The sequence below is a fragment of the Schistocerca cancellata genome, chromosome 3 (genome assembly GCF_023864275.1).
Source record: "Schistocerca cancellata isolate TAMUIC-IGC-003103 chromosome 3, iqSchCanc2.1, whole genome shotgun sequence".
NCBI classification, from domain to species: Eukaryota; Metazoa; Arthropoda; class Insecta; order Orthoptera; family Acrididae; genus Schistocerca; species Schistocerca cancellata.
Window position 1 is genome coordinate 703,578,360 of NC_064628.1, and position 16,652 is coordinate 703,595,011.

The following is a 16,652-nucleotide window of genomic DNA, read 5'->3' on the forward strand; positions in this document are numbered from 1 at the left end:
GAGCTGCTCGACTATAGACCTCGTTATTTTTCACTCCCTACACTCGAGTACCAGTTACCTGGTCTGCTGGTAGCAATCAAGAATGATTCCTTCCACTGATTTCATGCGATCTTTTAGGAACACTTTCTGCAATGGCCGACGTTGCTTGTCCGTCAGTACATGAGGTCTGTCTGGTCTTGGTTTAGCTGCAGCTGTTCCTTCGCGTTTCCACTTCACAATCACGTCACCACTACTTAACTTGGTCAGCTTTAGAAGGGTTTAAATATCCGTGATTCAATTGTTACTCAGGTGATATCCAATGAGTGGACTTAAGCTTTTAATTAATTTGCATTCCGTTATAACATTAACAGGCGCTAAACTTCACTGAATGAACAATTTTATTTAACCCTTAGACACCAAAAACAGAACGGCGAGAAACTAGTGACGTTCACATCTTTATTCAGTTTGCCGCTCCAGTACTACGTTACTCATATGGTCATCTTACAAACATTAACTTCTTAAATTATCATTAAATGAAAACAGAAAAAAAAGGATAACGCGACACTTCACACTGATACTAATCTGCAGTACACATGTGGAGAAATCTTGGCTACAAAAGTATTTCAGGAATTCATCGATAATTTATTTGTTTTATTTGTTCAACAATAAAACAAAAAAAACATTTCGATTCAAGCTAAATTAAGACATTATAAAACTGTCATTAGACCAGAATGCCTGTATGCATCGGAGTGCCTAACTCTTAACAAAAAGGGGGAAATAGAAAACATGGAAAAGAAAGAAAGGAAAATTTTGAGAAAAATATTAGGACCGAGAAAGATTGGGGAAGAGTACAAGCAAAAGAGTAATAAGGAAATATACAAAACTATTGAGAAAGTGAGTGAGGCAATGCGTAAACGCAGACTAACGTTTTATGGTCACCTGTCGAGGATGGATGGAAACAGACTAACAAGAAAAGTGTTTGAACATAGTAACAGGAACGAAAAAACCAACAATAAATGGATACAGATGGTGAAAAAGGATTTGGCCTATTTTAATGTCACCCGTGAGTCAATCAGGGACAGGGAAAAGTTTAGACAAATAGTGAACGAAATTAAGTGTTTTCCAGAAGAAACGAAACTAAAGAATAATAACAGGAAATGGTCGGAAGAGCGGAGGAGGAACCACTCGAAAATGATGAGGAAATATTGGGAAGAGAGAAAAAAAGATCAAAAAGCCGGGCAAGTGAATTGTTGAACGTGGTCCAAAGATGGCCGAAATCGAAAGAAGAAGAAGAAAACCGTGATTATTCTCTAGCTGACGCCGAACCTTACACAGCCGTGTGTTGTGAACATACGTTGTGTGTGTATGTCATCTGTTTTAGATTTTGTAAACAATTTGCAGTCTAAATGCTAATAACTTGTTAATAATAACTTTACGTACATGGCAATAATTTTAGAGACTTTGCCTCTTTACTGCGATTTCAGCGCTGTCTTTATATTTTCAGTAGCATGTCTGCAGGAGTTTTTGTGTCTTTATTGAATATTTGTAGCTCACGTTTTAGCACAGTCAGAACTGGCCATGTGTCTTTGCGTACATAAGCACGAGGTGGCACAGTTTACCCCAGATGTTCGGGAAGAGAGAGTAAAGTCGTCGGCAGTTATCAGTATTGTCCCACTGACTTTGCTATACATCGTCCTCCCACGTTTTCAACTGGAGTTTGTTACTGATTCTAACATCAGTCATCTTCCGCTTTTTAGCCAGTATAAAGCAGTATTGTACCTAATGCTAATGCCTATCGGGTATATTCCGTGCATCATATATTATGACTCCACTGGAATGGTTCGCAGTGCCCACACTCCTGTGTCCTCGACGCATAACTACTCTATGTCGATTCAGTCTGTGAACCTAAGCGCTGGCTCCAGAACGGACTATTGCTGTGAATATGCAGCTGTGATATTATGCTTTTTTGCCGGACGGTGGTATATTGTTATTAATATACTTATCTGCAAAAGTTAAGGAGGAAAGTGCGAGGGCTGTTCCGAAAGTAAGATCCAGTCGGTCGCGAAATGGAAGCCACGTGAAAATCAAAAATGTTTTAGTAGCAACCTTCCAGCTACTTCTCAACATAGTCACCGCTCCGACTTAGACATCTGTCGTAGCGTTGTACTATAGTAACGAAGGTAACTGAAACAATTAGACGAACAGACATGAACTTTTATGCAAAGACAATTGTTCCACCGAAGTCACCACGATTTTATGATGATGCCCTGGACATTACAGAAGGCGGAAGATGGTTCCCTACAGGATATATGACCGTCACGTACAGGAATGAATATTCTGCAAAGTTCTGCCACGCTGGCCATAAGATTGGTAACTAGTTCTTGTCGTAGGACATTCCACTCCTCCGTTACCGCGATTATCAACGGCTGGATGGTCGTTGGTGCATGTAGAATGCTGCAAAACGTCTCCCCAACGCACACGTGCTCGAGGGAATTTAAGTCGGGAGAAATGGCAGGCCTGTCCATTCGCCGATAGCTGTCGAAGAGCTTCTCCACCCTCACTGTCTGGTGCGATCGCGTTTTGCCAGCCATAAATATGAAGTCAGGGACGAATGCATCCGTGAAAAGACGCACATGCGAGAGGAGTACAGTGTCACGATGACGTTGACCAGTGAATGCAGTGAAAGTACCGTTTTCGAAGAATTGGAGGTTAGTAAGCCCTTGCAACACCACGCCTTCCCCCACCATAACACTTGGACCAACAAAACAATCATATTCGACAATGTTCCTGGAAGCAATACGTTTTCCCACCTCTCGCACACATGGAGAACGTCCCACATTGTCGAAGGCCGTTTTGATGGTCCAGGTGTAACGGAGCGTCGAGCCATAATGTTGAAAGAGCGTACTGACCAAATCTTTGAACACGGCACACCGAAGGTCAACGTTATTGTAACATTGTACTACTGGCCTGCTCGTTGCCCCAACTTAAATCCAATCGAGGACTTGCAGAGGCGTCAAGCAGCACGTCCAGGTGCACCACCGACCATCCAGCAGTTGTCATCCGCGCTGGTTCAAGAATGGAACAAGAACTCCTTGCCCATCTTGTGGTCAGCATGAAAACACGTTCAGAGCTTGCTTCTCCGTCCGTGCCGGCCGAGGTGGCCCAGCGGCTCTAGGCGCTACAGTCTGGAACCGCGCGACCGCTACGGTCGCAGGTTCGAATCCTGCCTCGGGCATGGATGTGTGTGATGTCCATAGGTTGGTTAAGTTTGAGTAGTTCTAAGTTCTACGGGACTGATGACATCAGAAGTTAGGTCCCATAGTGCTCAGAGCCATTTGAACCATTTTTCCGTCCGTGGTGATCACAGACCCTATTAAGACTTATGTCTCGCCTATTGTAATGTCCAGGGGACCACCATAATGACGGTGACCTTATTGTCATTATTGTTTTTGAATAAAAGTGCAATTTCTGTTCGCCTCATTGCTCATTTGTTTTGGATACCTTAAGTAACATTCTGTAGCAGATCTTTCTATGCGTGGCCATTAAAATTGCTACACCAAGAAGAAATGCAGATGATAAACGGATATTCATTGGACAGATATATTATACTAGAACTGACATGTGATTACATTTTCACACAATTTGAGTGCATAGATCCTGAGAAATCAGTACGCAGAACAACCACCTCTGGCCGTAATAACGGCCTTGATACGCTTGGGCATTGAGTCAAACAGAGCTTGGATGGCGTGCACATGCTACTTCAACACGATACCACAGTTCATCAAGAGTAGTGACTTGCGCATTGTGATGAGCCAGTTGCTCGACCACCATTGACCAGACGTTTTCAATTGGTGAGAGATCTGGAGAATGTGCTGGCCAGGGCAGCAGTCGAACATTTTCTGTATCCACAAAGGCCCGTACAGGACCTGCAACATGCGGTCGTGCATTATCCTGCTGAAATGCAGGGTTTCGCAGGCATCGAAAGAAGGCTAGAGCCACGGGTCGTAACGCATCTCAAATGTAACGTCCACTGTTCAAAATGCCGTCAATACGAACAAGAGGTAACCGAGACGTGTAACCAATGGCACCTCATACCATCACGTCGGCTGATACGCCAGTATGGCTATGACGAATACACTCTTCCAATGTGCGCTCACCGCGATGTCGCCAAACACGGATGCGACCATCATGATGCTGTAAAAAGAACCTGGATTCATCTGAAAAAATGACGTTTTGCCATTCGTGCACCCAGTTCGTCGTTGAGTACATCATCGCAGGCGCTCCTGTCTGTGATGCAGCGTCAAGGGTAACAGCAGCCATGGTCTCCGAGCAGACAGTCCATGCCGCTGCAAACGTCGTCGAACTGTTCGTGCAGATGGTCTTTGTCTTGCAAACGTCCCCATGTGTTTACTCAGGGATCGAGACGTGGCTGCACGATCCGTTACAGCCAAGCGGATAAGATGCCTGTCATCTCGACTGTTAGTGATACGATGCCGTTGGGATCCAGCACGGCGTTCCGTATTACCCTCCTGAACCCATCGATTCCATATTCTGCTAACAGTCATTGGATCTCGACCAACGCGAGCAGCAATGTCGCGATACGATAAACCGCAATCGCGATAGGCTACAATCCGACCTTTATCAAAGTCGGAAACGTGATGGTACGCATTTCTCCTCCTTACACGAGGCATCACAACAACGTTTCACCAGGCAACGACGATCAACTGCTGTTTGTGTATGAGAAATCGATTGGAAACTTTCCTCATGTCAGCACGTTGTAGGTGTCGCCACCGGCGCCAAGCTTGTGTGAATGCTCTGAAAAGCTAATCATTTGCATATCACAGCATCTTCTTCGTGTCGGTTAAATTTCGCGTCTGTAGCACGTCATTTTCGTGGTGTATCAATTTTAATGTCCAGTAGTGTATGTTACTTTGCAGTCACACATCATGCAAACGTTACTGTCGTCCTTGAGTTTCGCACACGACTGTAGTTCTTTTGTACGTTCCCATTATTTTGGAGGTCTTACCCACTACTGTCTACACTCCTGGAAATTGAAATAAGAACACCGTGAATTCATTGTCCCAGGAAGGGGAAACTTTATTGACACATTCCTGGGGTCAGATACATCACATGATCACACTGACAGAACCACAGGCACATAGACACAGGCAACAGAGCATGCACAATGTCGGCACTAGTACAGTGTATATCCACCTTTCGCAGCAATGCAGGCTGCTATTCTCCCATGGAGACGATCGTAGAGATGCTGGATGTAGTCCTGTGGAACGGCTTGCCATGCCATTTCCACCTGGCGCCTCAGTTGGACCAGCGTTCGTGCTGGACGTGCAGACCGCGTGAGAAGACGCTTCATCCAGTCCCAAACATGCTCAATGGGGGACAGATCCGGAGATCTTGCTGGCCAGGGTAGTTGACTTACACCTTCTAGAGCACGTTGGGTGGCACGGGATACATGCGGACGTGCATTGTCCTGTTGGAACAGCAAGTTCCCTTGCCGGTCTAGGAATGGTAGAACGATGGGTTCGATGACGGTTTGGATGTACCGTGCACTATTCAGTGTCCCCTCGACGATCACCAGTGGTGTACGGCCACTGTAGGAGATCGCTCCCCACACCATGATGCCGGGTGTTGGCCCTGTGTGCCTCGGTCGTATGCAGTCCTGATTGTGGCGCTCACCTGCACGGCGCCAAACACGCATACGACCATCATTGGCACCAAGGCAGAAGCGACTCTCATCGCTGAAGACGACACGTCTCCATTCGTCCCTCCATTCACGCCTGTCGCGACACCACTGGAGGCAGGCTGCACGATGTTGGGGCGTGAGCGGAAGACGGCCTAACGGTGTGCGGGACCGTAGCCCAGCTTCATGGAGACGGTTGCGAATGGTCCTCGCCGATACCCCAGGAGCAACAGTGTCCCTAATTTGCTGGGAAGTGGCGGTGCGGTCCCCTACGGCACTGCGTAGGATCCTACGGTCTTGGCGTGCATCCGTGCGTCGCTGCGGTCCGGTCCCAGGTCGACGGGCACGTGCACCTTCCGCCGACCACTGGCGACAACATCGATGTACTGTGGAGACCTCACGCCCCACGTGTTGAGTAATTCGGCGGTACGTCCACCCGGCCTCCCGCATGCCCACTATACGCCCTCGCTCAAAGTCCGTCAACTGCACATACGGTTCACGTCCACGCTGTCGCGGCATGCTACCAGTGTTAAAGACTGCGATGGAGCTCCGTATGCCACGGCAAACTGGCTGACACTGACGGCGGCGGTGCACAAATGCTGCGCAGCTAGCGCCATTCGACGGCCAACACCGCGGTTCGTGGTGTGTCCACTGTGCCGTGCGTGTGATCATTGCTTGTACAGCCCTCTCGCAGTGTCCGGAGCAAGTAAGGTGGGTCTGACACACCGGTGTCAATGTGTTCTTTTTTCCATTTCCAGGAGTGTATATGTCATCGCAGCAGCTAAACTTTGCATCAGTATGTACCGCAAGATATTCACAGTTTGTCTTTCTTGCTGTGAAGATACGAGCATCACCTTTGTCCCTTTCAAAGTAATCCCCCTCAGATATAATACACTTGTGCCAACGCATTTTCCAATCGAGGAATCACTTCTGGAACTCACCTTTTATTGTGATGCTTAACTCCACCAGCGATTCCATTTTTGTGTCATCAGTGCTGGAAAAAAATCCTTTCATGGTTCTCTTCAGCCTCGAGAATAGAAAGAAGTCACAGGGGGCCACGTCCGGTGAATTCGGTGGCTGAGGCAACACAGCAGTTGTGTTTTTCTGCCAAAAAACCACGAACAATCATTGAAGTATTAGCAGGAGCATCATTGTAATGTAGTTTCCACGAGTGGTGTTGCCACAGTTCTTGTCGTTTTCTTCGGACTGCTTCACGCAAACGGCTTATAACTGCCAGGTAGTATTCCTTATTGGCCATAAGGCAGGAACTCATGATGCACTACCCCATTGTACTCGAAGAAAACAGCAGTCACATGCGATCGAACTTGTGGTATTTTTACCTGTTCAGGCAGGTTCCATTGGCCTTGATATCGTTGTCACACCCGTACAACAATCTTTCGTCGCCTTTTATAGCCTTCTTTAGGAATTCTGGATCGTTGTCGACTTCATTCAGAGATTTCTGAGCCATATCTACGTGATGTCGTTTTTGGTTGAAATTCAGCTATTTCGGAACAGACTTCGCTGCTACACGTTCCAAATCGAAGACATCCGAAAAAATTGCTTAGCATGAGCTGACATTATCAGCAACTTCTCCGATGGTGATTCGGTGATTTTTCAGAACCTTTTCGTTACTTATTCCACATCATCGTCAGTAATTGACGTGTTATGGCGTCCAGGCCGGTCTTCGTGTTCAACGTCTTCTCGGTCCTTTCTCAAATGCTTATACCACTCCCAAACTCTTGTCTCACTCATAGCAGCAGGTATCGTTTAAAATGCGGTGCGGCTCTTTATTCCATTTTTCAAGCAAAATTTAATGCAAAAACTTCAGTCCATCTTTTTCGAAAGTAAAATTCACCGAGCATTCGAAAATACGTACAACCTTTTCGACTGTCAACAAATGCAAACATGCATCAGGAACATGTGTACCAACAAGATTAAAAAAAACTGAATGAGTCGGATGTATAACGCCCGCGAAATTAAAAAATTGCCGTTGCTTTTTATGTCACCTCTTATTCCGTCTCGTTTCTGTAGCGAGTAACGTCACACTGTCTGCAAAAAGGAGGCAACTGAGCTGCGCCTGAGGCGGGGGGTCTCAAAGCGATAGCCCTGGAAGGGGCGTCTCGAGACACGTGTAAGGGAGCACCGCCGTCGGGTGGCAAGTGTAAAGTGGCCGAAGCCCTCGTGTGGAGAGGTAGTGCACACTAGGAGACTGGGGGCGGCGGCGGCAGCTGCGGGGGCGGCGAGATGGGCGGTGGCGGCGGCGGTGGAGGCCGAGGGCAAATCAATATGACGCCGGGTCAGCCGCAGCCTCGGCCCGGCACAGCTGCTGCCGGCAGTGGGCGCTCAGGACCCGACCCGGAGGCCGCCGTCCGCCGAGCCAGCCGCCAGCCCCCACGGTAAGTACTGTGCTGAGCACGGCCTCCTCTCACTGCGTCACATCGCACACGGCCGCTCCTCCGGCCGCTCCTTGGGGGGAAGGGGGGGGGGGGGTGTCTTAACTGTCCTCTGTACACATCTTCCCCTACTCCTACCCCTTCCCCTGCATCCCCTCTGAGGAAATGCATGTCTGCATGTGTGTGTGCTTTTATGTTTGTGTGGGTGGAGGTATGTGTGGTGGTGGGGACTTGTGTAGGCCTAGACATGTACTATGTGTATATGTGTGTGTGTGTGTGTGTGTTTTGTGTGTGTATACATGTTTCAGTTTGCTTTCGTGTGGTTCACAGATACGTTTGCATACTTCGACTCTTGTACTATCTCTACTGTCAAACGAACGATTGACGTCCATGGAAAAAAAAAATTACGTCAGTGCCACCGAATTGGCTTCCGCCCTCTGTTTTTATACTGCAATGTAGCTATGTACCATTGAAACTGAGTAAACAGTTTTAGTATTTGCATCTGTCTTATACATATTTATCATTCACATTATTGTTGCATCTACTTGTGTGTTTTACACCCGTCACACACGAATGCGCATCAGTGTATCTGGGCCTTTTGAGGAACTATACAGTAAGCGCACATTTAGAATCCATATAGAATTTGCATCTTCCACTAAAGTTCCTTCCAGTTGTTGAGTTGTGGATTTGTAAACTAACGTCTCTTCATGTCATGCGTAAATGATACTGACTGAATTTATTAATCAACATCTCTTCGTATCACTGTGTAAATAATACTGATTGACCCACTTAACATGTTTACTGCATAAATGCTGGATACTTACTACACTGCTAAGCAGATGACTAAATCGCAAAGATTTTTTTTCTTCTTTTTTTTGTAATCGTATTAACGGCTGAGATACAGACATCAGCTTAATATAATCAAATGCACCTCTAATGGCTCCAAAACACCAGTTCATAACGAGCCAAATTCAATTCTACAACTGGACAACAGTACAAAATAAAATCGCATCATAAATTCGATTTTTATATCTTTACTGAAACGGATTCAGTGGGGCGTCACGCGAATGTTCATGTCATTAACGGAGACATAAATGCGTCGCTAAGATAATTCCTTGTTTATTGGTGTATTGACCTCCGACGTAACTAAATGTAGCGCCATTCGACGTAGTTCAAATTCTCAAAAATATACGTCGAAATTCATTTACGTTATATTATTAGTACAACATTTTCAGTGTCCCATCTTTATTAATTAGTAAATCATTGTAACTCTACAATAATAATTTACTAATGATTAATTGCTTGATAACGATACTGAAAACTGAAATGGAAAATGGTACTGAAGTGTATCAAGAGCGGACGCGCTTACATCATACGAAAAGTGGTTGTCCACTTCGTGCCATCATCATCATTAATGAGCGAAACGGTAGTTATTGCACAGAGAAAATTTAAGTAAGGAAGTTTCCCAACAAAGCAACAAATTTCCAAATCTCACAACTGGTGCAATAAGTTCGCTAGCTAAGCTTCGTCAAATTCGAATGGATATGTCTTACTAACAACTTGGTGTAAATGAATTTCAGCATGTCACCGAACGACGTTGATGAAGTCAGACGTTGATTTAAAGGCACTTCCACTGAATTCTCCGAAGCGCGATACGTAACTGATAAAATATCTCTTATCTCAAGCGATTCTCATAATTCTGTGTGAAATTCTTCCCACCATATGACCAACAAAAATAATGTCAATGTTCTGTACATTTTACTTAATAATTTCACTCCAAGCAAATGGCAGAGCTATGTCCCTGAATTCGTGTCATCAATAGACGTTATTCTGGAGCCAAAAAAATAAATAAATAAACATACTTAAATTTGGGAAAAATTGTGTGTTCATCTAGATAGTTTATAAGAAAATTCTTTTATTGTATTATCCAGGATAGAGTCGGCTCACTATGTAACGTATTCAGATCATCCGATGATGACTCCTAAGAAATCGAAATCGATTATAATCCAGTCTGTCTGACTCGAGCCTAGAAAAAGAGAATAAAACAATTTCTATCACAGGATGATTGCTGCCTTCGCCTTTTGTGTGTGTCTGGTCTGTGGTAGTTAATATGGCTCCGGAAAGAGTTTCTTCTGACTGACTGTTCACTAATATGACACAGATTGCTAATGTCTTCGATCAAACGAAAAACACCTAATGTACACCTTTTAATATTGTGGTAGCATGCACACTAGCATTCATTGTTCATGGTCGGCAGTTCGAATTTTATTAAGTGTTCGAAAGCACCCAGTTTAATCCTCACATCGTATATAAAAAGCAGCATTTTTTGACGCTCTCGGTTGTAGTTATTGCTCGAATGTCACAGGCAGACATTCATTACAAAGATCCGCTGTAAAACTTTTTTTAAAGTGTGTATTAAAACATTGCTCAAATGGTCTGTGTGGAGCTCTGGACTTAGAGAAATAAGGGCAACGCCAATAACCACAGCCGTATTTGACGGGAGGGGAGGTTATAACAGAAACTCTGCTAAATCTGAGCCATTATTCACTTCAAGAACGAAACTTAATAACTCACGAAAGCCAACCTAGAAAATTCCAAGAGCAACTAAAAATCGCCCCTGTAGTGATAACGAAGGTATAACGATGATAACGTAGATGCGAAGAACTGCAGTGAGAAACGAAGTATTCATTGACCCATGATTTGCCAATTAATTTTCATTTCTGTTTCATTTATGTCAAAATTGCCGTAAATTGTTTAACGGTAAGTAAGAAGGCGAACATGAAATAACAATAAAGAAAAATTTATGCAAAACGCAAAAAAATAAAAAACAAAAATTGAGTCCAAAAAATATCCTTATCAGGATATCTTTTGTCAGGCTTTCTGTAAATTCTTATATTTTGCAAGGAGGCCCTTGGCTCCTATCACGGCCTATAGACTTCTAAGTTTCGAACCCAAAAGATCATGTATGACTTCAGGAACTATTTCACCCACACTTAGTGAATAAAATTCAATTAAATGATTGAATTCAGTGAAGAAGAAGTCAGTGGAAATCTAATGGCAATAAACAAGATCAGTAAAAACAGTTAAGAAATGCTGAGACTTCAGTAACAGATATTAACAAATTAAAATCTGTACCAGACCGAAATTCGAACCTGGCCTTCGTAAGTTACCTAGGCACGGCTCCAAACCTGACTCAAACTTATACTGTCACTGACTTTTTCCTCACATCCCTATACTACAACACATGTACCTTCGCAAGGTATGTGGGAATAGCAGCACAGTGGGCGCGCTCAGCCTGCCTCACGGTTAAGGTGACTGCTACCCATACCCCTTCAGTCCAGTTTCGAGACTGAATTAATAAAAAAACAGAGGAAAGTTAAGATGATGATTTTAAAGCTTCAGGTGTTCTAGATAGCCTCCCCCACTTGAACACGACGCACAAAACTTTTGTACAATCATGCGAAACTGCCAAACAAGTCCTTCTTCTGAACATTTGTTCAACTCGCGCGTCACATTCATACCTTCTTCCACCAGAGACCCATTCAGAACTTTGTCGTTTTGTGGTAGGTTCGCACTGATAACACAAAGTCTTTTCACTCGTGACGATTTTTAGCATAAAAAAATTGTTTGCGTTATGCCAATTCAATCAGGGCCAGCAGACGTCCACACGTATTTGCTTCTGTTCTGGATTCAGGGTGTGCGGGACAAACTTTGCACAAATTTTCTGTTCTTCAAAACATTCTGGAGAATACCTTGAACACTCGATGTACAGATGTTCAATTCGTTACTCCACAGCGATTTGTGACTCAACGACGCTGACACGCCACGGCCGCACGTCCTCTACTTAACACCGCCTGCTCACAACTTATTCATCGTATGCTCACCTGTTGTCTACAGTTGTTAGTTCACACTGTCGCCGTAATTACTGCGCTGACGTAATCAGTATCAGAACTATTTGGACGGACGGTGTAAGCAAGAAATCCAGGTTCGGGGCGTAGTCTGGCTCAAATTTTCATTTGTACGACTTAGTCATTGTTGTCAAGTGCCTAACAGACTCATTACATGATGATCTCTTCCGTTTCCTAATTTGATTCTCCAATGTCGGTGCCGTAGCTTCTACTGCGTGTATGTTCGATGACTGAGGGTCAACTCGTAATTGATGAGTTATATTGTAAAGCAACCAGCCCTGGGTTTTAAGTGTTAATGTTTGGGGTCCTTATCTTGATGGAATAAAAGCCATCTCTCGATTTCAAGCGCCTGTACATTTGTTACTAAACTGTTTCACAAAGTGTTTATATAACCGACTGCGTTAAAATATAACGGCTAGCTCTGCAACGCATCCGTGATTCAAGTAGCCAAAAATGATGACACTCCCTCCTCCTTGCTTCACTGTGGATGCAATATTTCTGGCGTCCAGCACTTCATTTGCCTTTCTCCACACCAACAACAGAAGCGACTCAGTAGCGCTGCCATGTTTGACGGTAGCGGTCAATGCTGGCCACGGCAGTGCTTCACTAATGGAGCACTGGTTATTTTTCGAGTTCCATTGTCCCTGTTAATACATATAGACTAATTTGGGAGCGCTCTGTCGAATGGAGACACAAAATTCTCTTTTAAAAATCATTTTGTTTCTAAAGGGAAACAAATCGACGCTTTTCGGCGACACTGCTCGTCGCATGAAGCATTTGACGAGCAGTGTTTGGAGTGACTCCAGCAACACAATGTGAAATTAAATCCCAAGTATCTGATGAAACAATAGAGAAACTGCTCCTGACAACTCTATAAATATACGAATGCAAAATGGTACACATTCTCTACTTGTTAATGCAATGGAAGGAATATTTACTACATGGCCTACTAAAAATTACCTTCTGCTATGTACTTTACACAAATTAGAAAATATAGTTCTGGTATCGGAGGCAAGTCAGTTTGCATTTTCATGCAACCATCCGACACTAGACTAACTAACTATTTCTGAGTGCTCACACGACTTAAGCAATTATTGTTCAATATTGTCCTTATGTTCCGGCACCGTATTTAACCCTCTCCCCTCTCTCATCATTCTCTTTTAATGAAAAAAATAACACTAAACTACACACGCATCCGTTACACTCTATAAATACACATACAACACTAGTCTCTCATATTCGGTAGGATAGGGAGCAACATGCACGGAGGAAGAACATCGTTTCCGAAAGGTGGCTGAACCCCCGCCCCCCTCCCCCCGTGGGATATCACAGCTGGCAGCGCCATACGACATTTACAGTTTAACTATACCTCATAAATTGTTACTTTTCTACCCTTGATCCTATTTCATTCTAATTACAATGGGTACTCATGTAACTGCTTTCCGGTAATATCCTGCCAAGATTAAAAAATTACCTGCGAACAGTAAAAGCTCAAGCAATTCTGTGTAGTCAGCTACAAACACATGTAACCATTTACATGATTTCCTCGAAGGAAACTTGACATTTTCATTTGTATTGCCGATACGATAATATTCTGACGTCTTCCTATCAAAACAAATCAGTGGAGTGATGTAGCAATGCAGCTTTTTGTCCAAAGAAATACGTTATTTTAAAAAGAGCGGATGGTTAAATAAATAATTGCTGTGTGACTTCAAGCCTGGTACAAATTCCAACAGTTTGCATGTCAGTTTCACTTCATATTTCATTACGCAGCTTATTTCACCTCTCGGGAAATTTTAGATGTGTGATCAAGTATCAGAAAGCGATAGCAATTAATAAGTTTGTGAAATATTCAGAGACTTTCTTTCAGTTAGATCTAAAATACTCTTTTCGAATCAGAGTTATGTCATAAATATTCTGCACAACTTTCATGTGCTATCTCTGATATTCGACGGTTGTTCGGTGCAATCGATCTTGACACAATTCAGAACAGAAATCATCTCTCTCTCTCTTCTGAATGCATTTGTGTACGCGAGAGGATAATGGTTTCTCATGGAAAGTAAGAAGACTAGGTTTAATATTCCGTCGACGACGAGATTATTGGAGACGTAACACATGCTCTGGCAGAACAAGATAGGGTACGCAATGTGTAAGTGTCCTTCTAACAGAAAACACGCAGGCCGTTGTGGCCGAGCGGTTCTAGGCACTTCAGTCCGGAACCGCGCGACCGCTACCGTCGCAGGTTCGAATCCTGCCTCGGGCATGGATGTGTGTGATGTCCTTAGGCTAGTTAGGTTTAAGTAGTTCTATGTTCTAGGGGACTTATGACCTCAGATGTTAAGTTCCATAGTGCTCAGAGCCATTTGAACCATTTGAACAGAAAACACCCCGGCATTGCCTTTACCGATTTAAGGAAATCACGGAAAACTTAAGATTGGATGTTGTTGTAGTGTTTGAACACCGTGCCTCTTGATTGTTGGTCCAGTATCAAAAACACCGAAAATATGCCGCTATCGGAGCAAAAAAGGCGAATATTGCTTCTGTTTAAAAGATTCTGCCGCGTGGGGTAGCCGCGCGACCTGGGGCGTCTTGCAGGGTTCACGCGCCTGCCCCCGTCCTAGGTTCGACTCCTCCCTCGGGCATGGTTGTGTGTTGCCCTTAGCGTAAGTTAGTTTAAGTTAGATTAAATGGTGTGTAAGACTAGGGACCGATGACCTCAGCAGTTTGGTCCCACAGAACCTTACCAAAATTTTTTTAAAAAATATTCTCACTGAAAAGTGGGGTATCTGATACCTCAGTCTACCTTGCTCTGCACCTTTAAAAATTTTCTCGCAAATTTTTGCAGGTGAATATATTCGCGCTCTTTTTAACAAGCATGTCCACCCACAGTCCCACAAGCTCCCTTAAATGTAACTCGCTCGCACCACTAGTCCAGCGCTGTCAGGTAGCTCATAACCATCCACTTCTACTAGCCCATTCTCAGTCATTCAGTCCAACTCATTGTCATCGTCTCTTTGTGCTTCTCTAACTGTGATCGTCTCCATCTCCACAGCCACAGTCTCCTTCTTCCTGTCCTACTACTACTGTCTCCACTCACTGTCATTATCTCCCTCTCGCTCTCTCTTACTGCTGCTATCTATTTCAGTCCTCCCCAGTGATGCTGTCTTTCTCACTGCCATTATCTCCTCTTCCACGTTGCCATTGTCATAGATTCTGTCCCTCATTATCACTGACTCTCGAGCTATTCTGCTACCTTCTTCTCTTTATTCTTCTCCCACTATCAACGTTTCCTCCACTCTTTACCTAGCATCGTTCTGTCACTGTCAACTATGTTCCACTGCCACTGTGACCGTCTCTTCCTGTCGCTTTGACAGTGTCTCCTCCGCTCTTTCTATACCACAATCACTGTCTACTATCAGTTCGAATCAAGAACAGCTGCCAACATGATTAACTTAGAAGCAAATATCCTCGAAGTAGTGAAGCAGCTTAAATCACTTAATAAGAGCAAGTCTTCCGGTCCACTCTATATAGCAATTAGGTTCCTTTCATAACATGCTGATGCAATAGCTCCATACTTAACAATCATACAGAACCGCCCTCTCGAAGAAAGACCCGTATCGAAAGACTGAAAAGTTGCAATGTCACACAAATACTCAAGAAAGATAGTAGGAGTAATCCGCTAAATTACAGACTCATATCATTAACGTCGATATGCAGCACGATTTTGGAACATATATTGTTTTCGATCACTATCAATTACCTCGAAGATAACGGTTTACTGACACATAGTGAACAAGAATATAGACAACATAATACGTGTGAAACACAACTAGCTCTTTACACACATAAAGTTTTGAGTGCTATTGACAAGGGATTTCAAATTGATACCGTATTTCTAGATTTTCAGAAGGTTTTCGACACTGTACCACATAAGCGGCTTGTAGTGAAATTGCGTCGTTATAGAATATCATCTCAGTTACGTGACTGGATTCGTAATTTCCTGCCGGAGAGGACACAGTTCGTAGTAACAGACGGAAAATCATCGAGTAAAATAGGAGGTAGTGTTATAGGCTCTCAGCTGTTCCTTACCCATGTAAAAGACTTAGGATACAATCTGAGCAGCCGTCTTAGGGTGTTTCCAGATCATGCTGTCGTTTATCGTCTAGTAAAGTCATCAGAAGATCAAAACAAATTTCAAAACGATTTTAAAAATATATCTGTATGGTGCTAAAACTGGTAGTTTACCCTAAATAATGAAAAGTGTGAGGTCATCCACATGAGTACTAAAAGAAATCCGTTAAACCTGGTTACACGGTAAATTAATCGAATCTAAGGGGCGTGCTGTGTGAAGCAGCACCAACACACCTGTGCGGCCTTTTCTACCCAGGGCTTGAGTTACTCCTGCCGTTTCATTTCCACTGGCGTTCCGACCTCTACTAGTATAGGCAATCATTCATTATGCTATTTTGATAATAAAAACACTCCATCACCTTACATGCAATAAGTGTAAACAACTATTTACAAGGTGTACGTGACAATGTCAGTCTTCTTTAAATATTCATATATACGATATACAACCTATCAAATGATACCTAATTCCGGTTGTAAATCACGGCAAAGTATGTAGATGAGTGCTTGTAAGGTGCGAAATTATAGCCACCTTACAAGTTTCTC

General features: G+C 43.7%; 1 protein-coding gene across 1 annotated transcript in view; it reads left to right on the plus strand.

Moving 5' to 3' along the window:
- Positions 1-7,921: 7,921 nt before the first annotated feature.
- Positions 7,922-16,652, plus strand: part of LOC126176521 (agrin-like) — a 366,518-nt gene continuing 357,787 nt past the window's right edge. The window contains exon 1 of the mRNA XM_049923677.1: positions 7,922-8,073. Coding sequence (XP_049779634.1) covers positions 7,922-8,073 — 152 coding nt within the window. The remainder of the gene's footprint in view (positions 8,074-16,652) is intronic.